Source organism: Nerophis ophidion, linkage group LG20, assembly GCF_033978795.1.
Source record: "Nerophis ophidion isolate RoL-2023_Sa linkage group LG20, RoL_Noph_v1.0, whole genome shotgun sequence".
Taxonomy (NCBI): domain Eukaryota; kingdom Metazoa; phylum Chordata; class Actinopteri; order Syngnathiformes; family Syngnathidae; genus Nerophis; species Nerophis ophidion.
Genome location: NC_084630.1, coordinates 35376597 through 35392810, shown reverse-complemented (window position 1 = coordinate 35392810; position 16214 = coordinate 35376597). Strand labels below are relative to the sequence as shown.

The 16214-nt window shown below is 46.8% G+C and overlaps 1 protein-coding gene across 1 annotated transcript in view; it reads right to left on the bottom strand.

Annotated features, from left to right (window-relative positions):
* Positions 1 to 717: 717 nt before the first annotated feature.
* The window catches only part of LOC133539062 (dentin sialophosphoprotein-like), a 16868-nt gene continuing 1371 nt past the window's right edge, over positions 718 to 16214 (bottom strand). Inside the window, exons 2-9 of the mRNA XM_061881097.1 lie at positions 13945 to 13999; positions 13784 to 13828; positions 13604 to 13645; positions 13458 to 13517; positions 13368 to 13391; positions 3804 to 3863; positions 3287 to 3352; positions 718 to 3217 (exon numbers count right to left, since the gene is read on the bottom strand). Coding sequence (XP_061737081.1) covers positions 989 to 3217; positions 3287 to 3352; positions 3804 to 3863; positions 13368 to 13391; positions 13458 to 13517; positions 13604 to 13645; positions 13784 to 13828; positions 13945 to 13998 — 2580 coding nt within the window. The 5' untranslated portion in view covers position 13999 and the 3' untranslated portion in view covers positions 718 to 988. The remainder of the gene's footprint in view (positions 3218 to 3286; positions 3353 to 3803; positions 3864 to 13367; positions 13392 to 13457; positions 13518 to 13603; positions 13646 to 13783; positions 13829 to 13944; positions 14000 to 16214) is intronic.

The following is a 16214-nucleotide window of genomic DNA, read 5'->3' as shown; positions in this document are numbered from 1 at the left end:
GGAGACACTCCGGCACATTCAACCGTGGTCTGGCGGCAGACACTTTGGCATCTTCGGGCCAGTGGTGCAACTTGAATCCCTCCCTGTTAGTGTTGTTACACCCTCCGACAACACACCGACGAGGCATGATGTCTCCAAGGTTCCAAAAAATAGTCGAAAAAATGGAAAATAACAGAGCTGAGACCCGGTGTTTGTAATGTGTTGAAAATGAAAATGGTGGGTGGGTTACCTCGGCGACGTCACATTCTGACGTCATCCCCCCCAGAGCAATAAACAGAAAGGCGTTTAATTCGCCAAAATTCACCCATTTAGAGTTCGGAAATCGGTTAAAAAAATAGATGGTCTTTTTTCTGCACCATCAAGGTATATATTGACGCTTGCATAGGTCTGCTGATAATGTTCCCCTTTAAGACTCAGAAATGCTGATGCCAGCTGTTACCTTGGCAGTTTGGGCGAGATGGCTCGGATGCAGGACACTTTCCCTTCCTTCAAGCTCTACAAGCAGTGCATGTACACATTGTTCATTCCATCATCTCCACTACGTCTGGCCTCATTTGATGAAGCTCTGCTGGGTATTGCAAGGTGGCGACTTGTCCAGGGTGTACGCCGCCTTCCGGCCGCTTGTAGCTGAGATAGGAACCAGCGCCACCCGTGATCCCAAAGGAAATAAGTAGTAGAAAATGCTTAGCATTGCTTCCAATGACCATCAGGAGGAGATGTTTTGTACAATTAAACATTTATTCTCACAAAACATACACACAAGGTACAAGTGTATGGATACATTCTGCAACACACGAGAGGTCAAAATGTTTTTAACACAAACACACACACCTGCACGCACACAAACACACATGCACACACAAAGGAAACATTACGATAAACCCAAAAATTAACTTTCAAGAGTCAAAAAAATATTGTATAGTCCACCTGATATGTCTAGTAAGCTTATTAGATAGTGTTGAAGTGAATGTGGGAGGTGGAGGTGAGGTCATCTTCTTCGCAGGCGGAACTCCATGCCGTCTCCATCTGGCGCCATCAGATGGTCCACCGAGTAGTGGGCATCGTCGCCGATGTCCTGGAAGAAATACTCCTCGCTCTCGCAGCTCTCTGCCCCATTTTGACACTCTGGGTCTTTATGGCTTTCATGGCTGCTTCTGTCACTGGCCTTTGAGGTTCCACTAGTGTCATGGCTGGCGCTCTCACTGGATTCACTGCTTTCGTGGCTGGTGCTGTCACTGGATTCACTGCTTTTAAGACCTGTGCTCTCACTGGATTCACTGCTTTCATGGCTGGTGGTGTCACTGGATTCACTGCTTTTAAGACTGGTGGTGTCACTGGATTCACTGCTTTTAAGACTGGTGCTCTCACTGGATTCACTGCTTTCATGGCTGGTGGTGTCACTGGATTCACTGCTTTTAAGACTGGTGGTGTCACTGGATTCACTGCTTTTAAGACTGATGGTGTCACTGGATTCGTTGCTGTCATGGCTGGTGGTGTCACTGGATTCGCTGCTTTTGTGTGTCTTGGTATTACTGGATTTAGTGTTTACCTGCCCGAGAATGTTACTGGTCTTAAGGATTTGTCTGATTTCATGGCTGGTGGTGTCACTGGATTCACTGCTTTCATGACTGGTGGTGTCACTGGATTCACTGTTTTTAAGACTGGTGGTGTCACTGGTTTCATTGCTTTCATGGCTGGTGGTGTCACTGGATTCACTGCTTTTAAGACTGGTGGTGTCACTGGATTCACTGCTTTTAAGACTGGTGGTGTCACTGGATTCACTGCTTTCATGACTGGTGGTGTCACTGGATTCACTGCTTTTAAGACTAGTGGTGTCACTGGTTTCATTGCTTTCATGACTGGTGGTGTCACTGGATTCACTGCTTTTAAGACTAGTGGTGTCACTGGTTTCATTGTTTTTAAGACTGGTGGTGTCACTGGATTCACTGCTTTCATTGCTGGTGGTGTCACTGGATTCACTGCTTTCATGATCGGCAATGTCACTGACTTTGGTAGTTCCACTGTTTTCTTTGCTTGTGGTTTGGCTAAATTCACTGCTTTCATGACTGTTACTGCCAGTGGCCTTAGTGCTGTTCTTGATGGTCCTACTGGTGTCACTTACTTCTTCACTGCTGCTTTCACTGTTGTCAATAACATCATGTACGCTCTTGATGCTGTAGCTTATTACATTAGCCTTAATTGTCTTGTAGGTGTCACTACTGTGGATGTTGAAGACCTTTTCACCGCTCTCACTGCTCACGTTGTCCTTGTCCTTGGTCTCACTACTGCTATTGTCGCTGGCCTTACTGGTCTCACTGCTTTCACTGCTGGCTTCAAGACTATCCTTGCTGGTTTGACTGTTGTCAATCACATTGCTCACCAATATGGTCTTGACGGCATGGACCTTCTCGCTGGCCTTACCGGTTTCACTGCTTTCACTGCTGGTGTTGTCGCTGGCCTTACTGGTTTCACTGCTTTCACTGCTGGTGTTGTCGCTGGCTTTACTGGTTTCACTGCTTTCACTAATGGTGTTGTCGCTGGCCTTACTGGTTTCACTGCTTTCACTGCTGGTGTTGTCGCTGGCTTTACTGGTTTCACTGCTTTCACTGCTGGTGTTGTCGCTGGCCTTACTGGTTTCACTGCTTTCACTGCTGGTGTTGTCGCTGGCCTTACTGGTTTCACTGCTTTCACTGCTGGTGTTGTCGCTGGCTTTACTGGTTTCACTGCTTTCACTACTGGTGTTGTCGCTGGCTTTACTGGTCTCACTGCTTATGTTGTCGCTGGCCTTACTGGTCCCACTGCTTTCACTACTGGTTTCCTGACTACCCTTGCTGGTTTGACTGCTGTCAGTCGCGCTGCTCATTAGCATGGTCTTGACGACAATGATCTTGTTACTGGTTTGACTGGAGTCATGGCTGTCACTACCCTCATTTGTGTCAGCGATGGTGGTCTCATTGGACTCAGCGCTTTCGCTGCTTGTGCTGTCTTCGGTCTGACTGTCTTCATGGCTGGTGCTCTTGCTGTCGTCCGTTCCAAAGCTCTGTTCTGGTGCCTGGATGGGATAGCTTTGGTCCTTGGCATCATTGCTCTCACTGTCGGTACTCTCATGGCTTTCAACAGCTGTGCTGCTTGTGTCTGCTTCCTTAGGGTGCTGTTTGTGCTCATTTGACTGACTTGCGGGTTGGTGCATGGAACTATCATAATGTGGATCCCAACTCTGAACCGGAGGGGAAAAAAAGTTGTCTTAATTTAGACAGTAAGGTGGCTAGTATGTTGAATAAATCACCTGTTGGTATTGATACTGTTGGAGGTAATGCTGATAGTGTGGATCATAGGAACCTCCGCTTTGAGCCTGAAAGAGAATTAACAGACGTTACTGAAATACTGCTGCGTTTTATCCATCCATCCATCCATTTTCTACCGCTCATTCCCTTTTGGGTCTCAGCTACAGTCGGACGGAAGGCGGGGTACACCCTGGACAAGTCGCCACCTCATCGCAGGGCCAACACAGATAGACAGACAACATTCACACACTAGGGCCAATTTAGTGTTGCCAATCAACCTATCCCCAGGTGCATGTCTTTGGAGGTGGGAGGAAGCCGGAGTACCCGGAGGGAACCCACGCATTCACGGGGAGAACATGCAAACTCCACACAGAAAGATCCCGAGCCTGGGATTGAACCCAGGACTGCAGGACCTTCGTATTGTGAGGCAGACGCACTAACCCCTCTACCACAGTGAAGCCCACTGCTGCGTTTTATTCAAGAGGAAATCCAAAATAAGTCACGTGGAGAGTAAATCACCTGTTGTTGGTACTGCTGGAGGTAATGTTGGTAGGAATGCAGATCATATGATGCCTGAGCCTGAAAAGTAGAATTAACAGACATATATTGATACTCTTCAACATTAATACCGATATGTAAAATATAATTTTTTGACAGCAATTTGTGTCCCTGATTGATGTTTTTGAACACAAAATGGGAGAAAAAATCCCTTTTGTTAGACGAGCCTGTGCACCCACACATTTCATGCAAGACATCATGATCTCAGGGCCTTCAATGGACTGTTTGGTTTGTCCGAGGAGGCTCATTCAGGTACAGTTCATGCTCATAGACTTAGATCTAATCCAGTGGCTGGTGACAGAACTCATGAAGCCTACTTGGATGAGAGGAGAACCATCTTCTAGGACAAACCTAACAGTCAATTGAAGACCCTGAGAGGACAATGACCTGATGAATGAGAACATCCATAGACATAAAGACAGCATCATTTAAAAAAAATAAAAATACAACAACAACATATTCACATCTTAAAATAAATACTATCCATCAGTCAGTTACAGACGTGGGACCTGGAAGTTTGATCATTGAGTTTTTCTTCAGAAAATAGGCTAACCCAGTGCTTGTCAATAATTATCTCCCCTGACATACAAAACGTATCTTACCTCTCCCCTGACATACTGGAAGTCCCTTACCTCTCCTTGACATACTGGAAGTCCCTTACCTCTCCTTGACATACTGGAAGTCCCTTACCTCTCCTTGACATACTGGAAGTCCCTTACCTGTCCTTGACATACTGAAAGTCCCTTACCTCTCCTTGACATACTGGAAGTCCCTTACCTGTCCTTGACATACTGAAAGTCCCTTACCTCTCCTTGACATACTGGAAGTCCCTTACCTCTCCTTGACATACTGGAAGTCCCTTACCTCTCCCTGACATACTGGAAGTCCCTTACCTGTCCTTGACATACTGAAAGTCCCTTACCTCTCCTTGACATACTGGAAGTCCCTTACCTCTCCTTGACATACTGGAAGTCCCTTACCTGTCCTTGACATACTGAAAGTCCCTTACCTCTCCTTGACATACTGGAAGTCCCTTACCTCTCCTTGACATACTGGAAGTCCCTTACCTGTCCTTGACATACTGAAAGTCCCTTACCTCTCCTTGACATACTGGAAGTCCCTTACCTCTCCTTGACATACTGAAAGTCCCTTACCTCTCCTTGACATACTGGAAGTCCCTTACCTGTCCTTGACATACTGAAAGTCCCTTACCTCTCCTTGACATACTGGAAGTCCCTTACCTGTCCTTGACATACTGAAAGTCCCTTACCTCTCCTTGACATACTGGAAGTCCCTTACCTCTCCTTGACATACTGAAAGTCCCTTACCTCTCCTTGACATACTGGAAGTCCCTTACCTGTCCTTGACATACTGAAAGTCCCTTACCTCTCCTTGACATACTGGAAGTCCCTTACCTCTCCCTGACATACTGGAAGTCCCTTACCTCTCCTTGACATACTGAAAGTCCCTTACCTCTCCTTGACATACTGGAAGTCCCTTACCTCTCCCTGACATACTGGAAGTCCCTTACCTCTCCTTGACATACTGGAAGTCCCTTACCTCTCCTTGACATACTAGAAGTCCCTTACCTCTCCTTGACATACTGTAAGTCCCTTACCTTTCCTTGACATACTGGAAGTCCCTTACCTCTCCTTGACATACTGGAAGTCCCTTACCTCTCCTTGACATACTGGAAGTCCCTTACCTGTCCTTGACATACTGAAAGTCCCTTACCTCTCCTTGACATACTGGAAGTCCCTTACCTCTCCTTGACATACTGGAAGTCCCTTACCTCTCCTTGACATACTGTAAGTCCCTTACCTCTCCCCTGACATACTGAAAGTCCCTTACCTCTCCCCTGACATACTGGAAGTCCCTTACCTCTCCTTGACATACTAGAAGTCCCTTACCTCTCCTTGACATACTGGAAGTCCCTTACCTCTCCTTGACATACTGGAAGTCCCTTACCTCTCCTTGACATACTGGAAGTCCCTTACCTCTCCTTGACATACTGGAAGTCCCTTACCTCTCCTTGACATACTGGAAGTCCCTTACCTCTCCTTGACATACTGGAAGTCCCTTACCTGTCCTTGACATACTGAAAGTCCCTTACCTCTCCTTGACATACTGGAAGTCCCTTACCTGTCCTTGACATACTGAAAGTCCCTTACCTCTCCTTGACATACTGGAAGTCCCTTACCTCTCCTTGACATACTGGAAGTCCCTTACCTCTCCCTGACATACTGGAAGTCCCTTACCTGTCTGTGACATACTGAAAGTCCCTTACCTCTCCTTGACATACTGGAAGTCCCTTACCTCTCCTTGACATACTGGAAGTCCCTTACCTCTCCCTGACATACTGGAAGTCCCTTACCTGTCCTTGACATACTGAAAGTCCCTTACCTCTCCTTGACATACTGGAAGTCCCTTACCTGTCCTTGACATACTGAAAGTCCCTTACCTCTCCTTGACATACTGGAAGTCCCTTACCTCTCCTTGACATACTGGAAGTCCCTTACCTCTCCCTGACATACTGGAAGTCCCTTACCTCTCCTTGACATACTGGAAGTCCCTTACCTCTCCTTGACATACTAGAAGTCCCTTACCTCTCCTTGACATACTGTAAGTCCCTTACCTTTCCTTGACATACTGGAAGTCCCTTACCTCTCCTTGACATACTGGAAGTCCCTTACCTCTCCTTGACATACTGGAAGTCCCTTACCTGTCCTTGACATACTGAAAGTCCCTTACCTCTCCTTGACATACTGGAAGTCCCTTACCTCTCCCTGACATACTGGAAGTCCCTTACCTCTCCTTGACGTACTGGAAGTCCCTTACCTCTCCCCTGACATACTGAAAGTACCTTACCTCTCATTGACATACTGGAAGTCCCTTACCTCTCCCCTGACATACTGAAAGTCCCTTACCTCTCCCCTGACATACTGAAAGTCCCTTACCTCTCCCCTGACATACTGAAAGTCCCTTACCTCTCCCCTGACATACTGAAAGTCCCTTACCTCTCCCCTGACATACTGAAAGTCCCTTACCTCTCCTTGACATACTGAAAGTCCCTTACCTCTCCTTGACATACTGGAAGTCCCTTACCTCTCCCCTGACATACTGAAAGTCCCTTACCTCTCCTTGACATACTGGAAGTCTCTTACCTCTCCTTGACATACTGGAAGTCCCTTACCTGTCCTTGACATACTGAAAGTCCCTTACCTCTCCTTGACATACTGGAAGTCCCTTACCTCTCCCTGACATACTGGAAGTCCCTTACCTCTCCTTGACGTACTGGAAGTCCCTTACCTCTCCCCTGACATACTGAAAGTCCCTTACCTCTCCTTGACATACTGGAAGTCCCTTACCTCTCCCCTGACATACTGAAAGTCCATTACCTCTCCCCTGACATACTGAAAGTCCCTTACCTCTCCCCTGACATACTGAAAGTCCCTTACCTCTCCCCTGACACACTGAAAGTCCCTTACCTCTCCTTGACATACTGGAAGTCCATTACCTCTCCCCTGACATACTGAAAGTCCCTTACCTCTCCTTGACATACTGGAAGTCCATTACCTCTCCCCTGACATACTGAAAGTCCCTTACCTCTCCTTGACATACTGGAAGTCCATTACCTCTCCCCTGACATACTGAAAGTCCCTTACCTCTCCTTGACATACTGGAAGTCCCTTACCTCTCCCCTGACATACTGAAAGTCCCTTACCTCTCCCCTGACATACTGAAAGTCCCTTACCTCTCCCCTGACATACTGAAAGTCCCTTACCTCTCCTTGACATACTGAAAGTCCCTTACCTCTCCTTGACATACTGGAAGTCCCTTACCTCTCCCCTGACATACTGAAAGTCCCTTACCTCTCCTTGACATACTGGAAGTCCCTTACCTCTCCTTGACATACTGAAAGTCCCTTACCTCTCCTTGACATACTGAAAGTCCCTTACCTCTCCTTGACATACTGGAAGTCCCTTACCTCTCCTTGACATACTGGAAGTCTCTTACCTCTCCTTGACATACTAGAAGTCCCCTACCTCTCCTTGACATACTGGAAGTCCCTTACCTCTCCCCTGACATACTGAAAGTCCCTTACCTCTCCTTGACATACTGGAAGTCCCTTACCTCTCCTTGACATACTGAAAGTCCCTTACCTCTCCTTGACATACTGAAAGTCCCTTACCTCTCCTTGACATACTGAAAGTCCCTTACCTCTCCTTGACATACTGGAAGTCCCTTACCTCTCCTTGACATACTGGAAGTCTCTTACCTCTCCTTGACATACTAGAAGTCCCCTACCTTTCCTTGACATACTGAAACTCCCTTACCTCTCCTTGACATACTGGAAGTATCTTACCTCTCCTTGACATACTGGAAATCCCTTACCTCTCCTTGACATACAAGAAGTCCCCTACCTTTCCTTGACATACTGAAACTCCCTTACCTCTCCTTGACATACTGGAAGTATCTTACCTCTCCTTGACATACTGGAAATCCCTTACCTCTCCCCTGACGTACTGGAAGTCCCTTACCTCTTCCCTGACATCCTGGAAGTCCCCTACCTCTCCTTGACTTACTGGAAGTCGCTTACCTCTCCCCTGACGTACTGGAAGTCCCTTACCTCTCCTTGACATACTGGAAGTCCCTTACCTCTCCTTGACATACTAAAAGTCCCTTACCTCTCCTTGACATACTGGAAGTCCCTTACCTCTCCTTGACATACTAGAAGTCCCCTACCTTTCCTTGACATACTGAAACTCCCTACCTCTCCTTGACATACTGGAAGTATCTTACCTCTCCTTGACATACTGGAAATCCCTTACCTGTCCTTGACATACTGAAAGTCCCTTACCTCTCCCTGACATACTGGAAGTCCCTTACCTCTCCTTGACATACTGGAAGTCCCTTACCTCTCCTTGACATACTGAAAGTCCCTTACCTCTCCTTGACATACTGAAAGTCCCTTACCTCTCTTTGACATACTGAAAGTCCCTTACCTCTCCTTGACATACTGAAAGTCCCTTACCTCTCCCTGACATACTGGAAGTCCCTTACCTCTCCTTGACATACTGGAAGTCCCTTACCTCTCCTTGACATACTGGAAGTCCCTTACCTCTCCCTGACATACTGGAAGTCCCTTACCTCTCCTTGACATACTGGAAGTCCCTTACCTCTCCTTGACATACTAGAAGTCCCTTACCTCTCCTTGACATACTGTAAGTCCCTTACCTTTCCTTGACATACTGGAAGTCCCTTACCTCTCCTTGACATACTGGAAGTCCCTTACCTCTCCTTGACATACTGGAAGTCCCTTACCTGTCCTTGACATACTGAAAGTCCCTTACCTCTCCTTGACATACTGGAAGTCCCTTACCTCTCCCTGACATACTGGAAGTCCCTTACCTCTCCTTGACGTACTGGAAGTCCCTTACCTCTCCCCTGACATACTGAAAGTACCTTACCTCTCATTGACATACTGGAAGTCCCTTACCTCTCCCCTGACATACTGAAAGTCCCTTACCTCTCCCCTGACATACTGAAAGTCCCTTACCTCTCCCCTGACATACTGAAAGTCCCTTACCTCTCCCCTGACATACTGAAAGTCCCTTACCTCTCCCCTGACATACTGAAAGTCCCTTACCTCTCCTTGACATACTGAAAGTCCCTTACCTCTCCTTGACATACTGGAAGTCCCTTACCTCTCCCCTGACATACTGAAAGTCCCTTACCTCTCCTTGACATACTGGAAGTCTCTTACCTCTCCTTGACATACTGGAAGTCCCTTACCTGTCCTTGACATACTGAAAGTCCCTTACCTCTCCTTGACATACTGGAAGTCCCTTACCTCTCCCTGACATACTGGAAGTCCCTTACCTCTCCTTGACGTACTGGAAGTCCTTTACCTCTCCCCTGACATACTGAAAGTCCCTTACCTCTCCTTGACATACTGGAAGTCCCTTACCTCTCCCCTGACATACTGAAAGTCCATTACCTCTCCCCTGACATACTGAAAGTCCCTTACCTCTCCCCTGACATACTGAAAGTCCCTTACCTCTCCTTGACATACTGGAAGTCCATTACCTCTCCCCTGACATACTGAAAGTCCCTTACCTCTCCTTGACATACTGGAAGTCTATTACCTCTCCCCTGACATACTGAAAGTCCCTTACCTCTCCTTGACATACAGTCCATTACCTCTCCCCTGACATACTGAAAGTCCCTTACCTCTCCTTGACATACTGGAAGTCCCTTACCTCTCCCCTGACATACTGAAAGTCCCTTACCTCCCCCCTGACATACTGAAAGTCCCTTACCTCTCCCCTGACATACTGAAAGTCCCTTACCTCTCCTTGACATACTGAAAGTCCCTTACCTCTCCTTGACATACTGGAAGTCCCTTACCTCTCCCCTGACATACTGAAAGTCCCTTACCTCTCCTTGACATACTGGAAGTCCCTTACCTCTCCTTGACATACTGAAAGTCCCTTACCTCTCCTTGACATACTGAAAGTCCCTTACCTCTCCTTGACATACTGAAAGTCCCTTACCTCTCCTTGACATACTGAAAGTCCCTTACCTCTCCCTGACATACTGGAAGTCCCTTACCTCTCCTTGACATACTGGAAGTCCCTTACCTCTCCTTGACATACTGGAAGTCCCTTACCTCTCCCTGACATACTGGAAGTCCCTTACCTCTCCTTGACATACTGGAAGTCCCTTACCTCTCCTTGACATACTAGAAGTCCCTTACCTCTCCTTGACATACTGTAAGTCCCTTACCTTTCTTTGACACATTGGAAGTCCCTTACCTCTCCTTGACATACTGGAAGTCCCTTACCTCTCCTTGACATACTGGAAGTCCCTTACCTGTCCTTGACATACTGAAAGTCCCTTACCTCTCCTTGACATACTGGAAGTCCCTTACCTCTCCCTGACATACTGGAAGTCCCTTACCTCTCCTTGACGTACTGGAAGTCCCTTACCTCTCCCCTGACATACTGAAAGTACCTTACCTCTCATTGACATACTGGAAGTCCCTTACCTCTCCCCTGACATACTGAAAGTCCCTTACCTCTCCCCTGACATACTGAAAGTCCCTTACCTCTCCCCTGACATACTGAAAGTCCCTTACCTCTCCCCTGACATACTGAAAGTCCCTTACCTCTCCCCTGACATACTGAAAGTCCCTTACCTCTCCCCTGACATACTGAAAGTCCCTTACCTCTCCTTGACATACTGGAAGTCCCTTACCTCTCCCCTGACATACTGAAAGTCCCTTACCTCTCCTTGACATACTGGAAGTGTCTTACCTTTCCTTGACATACTGGAAGTCCCTTACCTGTCCTTGACATACTGAAAGTCCCTTACCTCTCCTTGACATACTGGAAGTCCCTTACCTCTCCCTGACATACTGGAAGTCCCTTACCTCTCCTTGACATACTGGAAGTCCCTTACCTCTCCCCTGACATACTGAAAGTCCATTACCTCTCCCCTGACATACTGAAAGTCCCTTACCTCTCCCCTGACATACTGAAAGTCCCTTACCTCTCCTTGACATACTGGAAGTCCATTACCTCTCCCCTGACATACTGAAAGTCCCTTACCTCTCCTTGACATACTGGAAGTCCATTACCTCTCCCCTGACATACTGAAAGTCCCTTACCTCTCCTTGACATACTGGAAGTCCATTACCTCTCCCCTGACATACTGAAAGTCCCTTACCTCTCCTTGACATACTGGAAGTCCCTTACCTCTCCCCTGACATACTGAAAGTCCCTTACCTCTCCCCTGACATACTGAAAGTCCCTTACCTCTCCTTGACATACTGAAAGTCCCTTACCTCTCCTTGACATACTGAAAGTCCCTTACCTCTCCTTGACATACTGGAAGTCCCTTACCTCTCCCCTGACATACTGAAAGTCCCTTACCTCTCCTTGACATACTGGAAGTCCCTTACCTCTCCTTGACATACTGAAAGTCCCTTACCTCTCCTTGACATACTGGAAGTCCCTTACCTCTCCTTGACATACTGGATGTCCCTTACCTCTCCTTGACATACTGAAAGTCCCTTACCTCTCCTTGACATACTGGATGTCCCTTACCTCTCCTTGACATACTGAAAGTCCCTTACCTCTCCTTGACATACTGGAAGTCCCTTACCTCTCCTTGACATACTGAAAGTCCCTTACCTCTCCTTGACATACTGAAAGTCTCTTACCTCTCCTTGACATACTGGATGTCCCTTACCTCTCCTTGACATACTGGAAGTCCCTTACCTCTCCTTGACATACTGGATGTCCCTTACCTCTCCTTGACATACTGAAAGTCCCTTACCTCTCCTTGACATACTGAAAGTCCCTTACCTCTCCTTGACATACTGGAAGTCCCTTACCTCTCCTTGACATACTGGATGTCCCTTACCTCTCCTTGACATACTGAAAGTCCCTTACCTCTCCTTGACATACTGGATGTCCCTTACCTCTCCTTGACATACTGAAAGTCCCTTACCTCTCCTTGACATACTGGAAGTCCCTTACCTCTCCTTGACATACTGAAAGTCCCTTACCTCTCCTTGACATACTGAAAGTCCCTTACCTCTCCTTGACATACTGGATGTCCCTTACCTCTCCTTCACATACTGAAAGTCCCTTACCTCTCCTTGACATACTGGAAGTCCCTTACCTCTCCTTGACATACTGAAAGTCCCTTACCTCTCCTTGACATACTGGAAGTCCCTTACCTCTCCTTGACATACTGGAAGTCTCTTACCTCTCCTTGACATACTAGAAGTCCCCTACCTTTCCTTGACATACTGAAACTCCCTTACCTCTCCTTGACATACTGGAAGTATCTTACCTCTCCTTGACATACTGGAAATCCCTTACCTTTCCTTGACATACAAGAAGTCCCCTACCTTTCCTTGACATACTGAAACTCCCTTACCTCTCCTTGACATACTGGAAGTATCTTACCTCTCCTTGACATACTGGAAATCCCTTACCTCTCCCCTGACGTACTGGAAGTCCCTTACCTCTTCCCTGACATCCTGGAAGTCCCCTACCTCTCCTTGACTTACTGGAAGTCGCTTACCTCTCCCCTGACATACTGGAAGTCCCTTACCTCTCCTTGACGTACTGGAAGTCCCTTACCTCTCCTTGACATACTGGAAGTCCCTTACCTGTCCTTGACATACTGAAAGTCCCTTACCTCTCCTTGACATACTGAAAGTCCCTTACCTCTCCTTGACATACTGAAAGTCCCTTACCTCTCCCTGACATACTGGAAGTCCCTTACCTCTCCTTGACATACTGGAAGTCCCTTACCTCTCCTTGACATACTGGAAGTCGCTTACCTCTCCCCTGATATACTGGAAGACCCTTACCTCTCCCCTGACATACTGGAAGTGTCTTACCTCACCCTGACATACTGAAAGCCCCTTACCTCTCCCCGGCACTGTCTGAGTCAACCTAACATCATGACCAATGAAAGTATCAAACTTGTTCGAAATGTACTCACTTGTTGGCCATTTTCCTCAGAGCTCTGAAAGAAAAGGCATAAAAGATGAAAATGATGCATGCAAAGGAGAAAATCCTAACACTATGTCACCTGTTGCTGGTCCTGGGGGTTGTAATGTTGATAGGGTTGGGGATTATAGGAACCTCCAGTCTGAAAACATTCAATGATACCGTTCAACATGGAAATCATTACTTCAGTGCTGCCAGCGTCCATCATTAAGGTGTGGAATGAATCACCTGCTGTTGGTTGTAATGCTGATTGGAAGCTCCAGTCTGGGCCTGAAAGACAATTGACATGAACATCTTCTCTTCTAGGCTGCCAGTTGTAGACGCAAGAATGTGCAGACTCCAGGTGTCATCAGGGTGCAATTAGTCAAAGGATATGTGTTCTGGTTCTTAAACAGGAAATACACTCACCGATTCGCTTGATTCGCTCGACTCGGCAACATCATTGAAAGAAATCTGCCAAAACAAAAAGATTTATTGCATTTTTTCCCCTTATATTTCAAAAATTGTTTGTCTCGGATGGAACCGAGCACTTTCAATGACATGCTTGTCACACCAAAATCTGTACTCACGGGTTTGGCAAGAACGGCCCCAATCAGGCAAAACGTTAGTATGAGGACCTTCATACTGTAATGCAACACAACATTCAGTTACTACAGCCCTGTAGTCACTCTGTAAGACCTTTTAGAAACTGGAATCCAAGCAAAGTTAAAAGTATTTATTTTTGCGGAAAAAGAGACATATTTTTTGTTCAGACAGATTTGCCTAGCTTAAGTCATTCCTGGGGAAAGGCACTTGAAATGAAATGGAAGAAGTCAAAGAAGTAGTTGTCAAAAACATCAAGCAAATGGACAAATCATCTGGACTGCAAGAAGAAGAAAGAAAAAGTCTTGACGCAGCAAAGGTAATCACATCTTCATATATGACAGAGATGAACAATATCAAACAATGCCTTCCATTCATGATCTTCACCAATAACAGATTGCTGTTCTCATCCAGAAATGACCCATACATTGGGTTATTCTGTCAATATAATCACGCCAGTACTGTATTGTACCATATGTCCCGGCAAGAAATCTGCGTTCAAAAGACTCCGGCTTATTAGTGATTCCTAGAGCCCAAAAAAAGTCTGCGGGCTATAGAGCGTTTTCCGTTCGGGCTCCAGTACTCTGGAATGCCCTCCCGGTAACAGTTGGAGATGCTACCTCAGTAGAAGCATTTAAGTCTCACCTTAAAACTCATTTGTATACTCTAGCCTTTAAATAGACCTCCTTTTTAGACCAGTTGATCTGCCGCTTCTTTTATTTTTTCTCCTATGTCCCCCCCTCCCTTGTGGAGGGGGTCCGGTCCGATGACCATGGATGAAGTACTGGCTGTCCAGAGCCGAGACCCAGGATGGACCGCTTGCCTGTGTATCGGTTGGGGACATCCCTACGCTGCTGATCCGCCTCCGCTTGGGATGGTTTCCTGTGGACGGGACTGTCGCTGCTGTCTTGGATCCGCTTTGAACTGAACTCTCGCGGCTGTGTTGGAGCCGCTATGGATTGAACTTTCACAGTATCATCTTAGACCCGCTCGACATCCATTGCTTTCGGTCCCCTAGAGGGGGCGGGGTTGCACACATCTGAGGTCCTCTCCAAGGTTTCTCATAGTCAGCATTGTCACTGGCGTCCCACTGGGTGTGAATTCTCCCTGCCCACTGGGTGTGAGTTTTCCTTGCCCTTTTGTGGGTTCTTCCGAGGATGTCGTAGTCGTAATGATTTGTGCAGTCCTTTGAGACATTTGTGATTTGGGGCTATATAAATAAACATTGATTGATGATTCATGATCTTGTATGGATTTAAACTTCTTTACTTATTATAAATGTTCATTTTCATGAACAATCTTTTTCATTACTCTTTTTATTTTTTACCCCTATTTTCATGATTTTAAGTGTGCTGTCACGTTTTAATTCTCAATACTTTTGAACAAACAAAGTGGACAACATTGAGTTGACGAAAAAGATGTATGAGTGTAGAGTGTGAATGACGGCTTAGTAATTCACGTGGAAAAGGGGAAGGATTAAATGAGCTCTTCTTCCTTCTACTCCTTTTTGGACATGTTGATTTGAATTGTCACAAAAAAACAACACATTGCTTTCCTAAATGTCCCATTAAAAACATCAAAATGCCATTTTTAACCTCACATTTAACAAATCAAAGTCAAGGACTGACTTTTCATTGACATTTCCGTAACTGTTAACCGCCTTATCCCATTCAAAGCATTCAGCAACATTTATTTTAATGATTGACTTTGGAAAGTGGGGGAAGAGTGGATGGTGAGATGGACAGGCGGATCGGTGCGGCGTCTTCAGTAATGCGGACGTTGTACCGATCCGTTGTGGTGAAGAAGGAGCTGAGCCAGAAGGCAAAGCTCTCAATTTACCGGTCGATCTACGTTCCCATCCTCACCTATGGTCATGAGCTTTGGGTCATGATCGAAAGGATAAGATCACGGGTACAAGCGGCCCAAATGAGTTTCCTCCGCCGTGTGGCGGGGCTCTCCCTTAGAGATAGGGTGAGAAGCTCTGCCATCCGGGAGGAACTCAAAGTAAAGCCGCTGCTCCTCCACATGGAGAGGAGCCAGATGAGGTGGTTCGGGCATCTGGTCAGGATGCCACCCGAACGCCTCCCTAGGGAGGTGTTTAGGGCACGTCCGACCGGTAGGAGGCCACGGGGAAGACCCAGGACACGTTGGGAAGACTATGTCTCCCGGCTGGCCTGGGAACGCCTCGGGATCCCCCGGGAAGAGCTAGACGAAGTGGCTGGGGAAAGGGAAGTCTGGGTTTCCCTGCTTAGGCTGT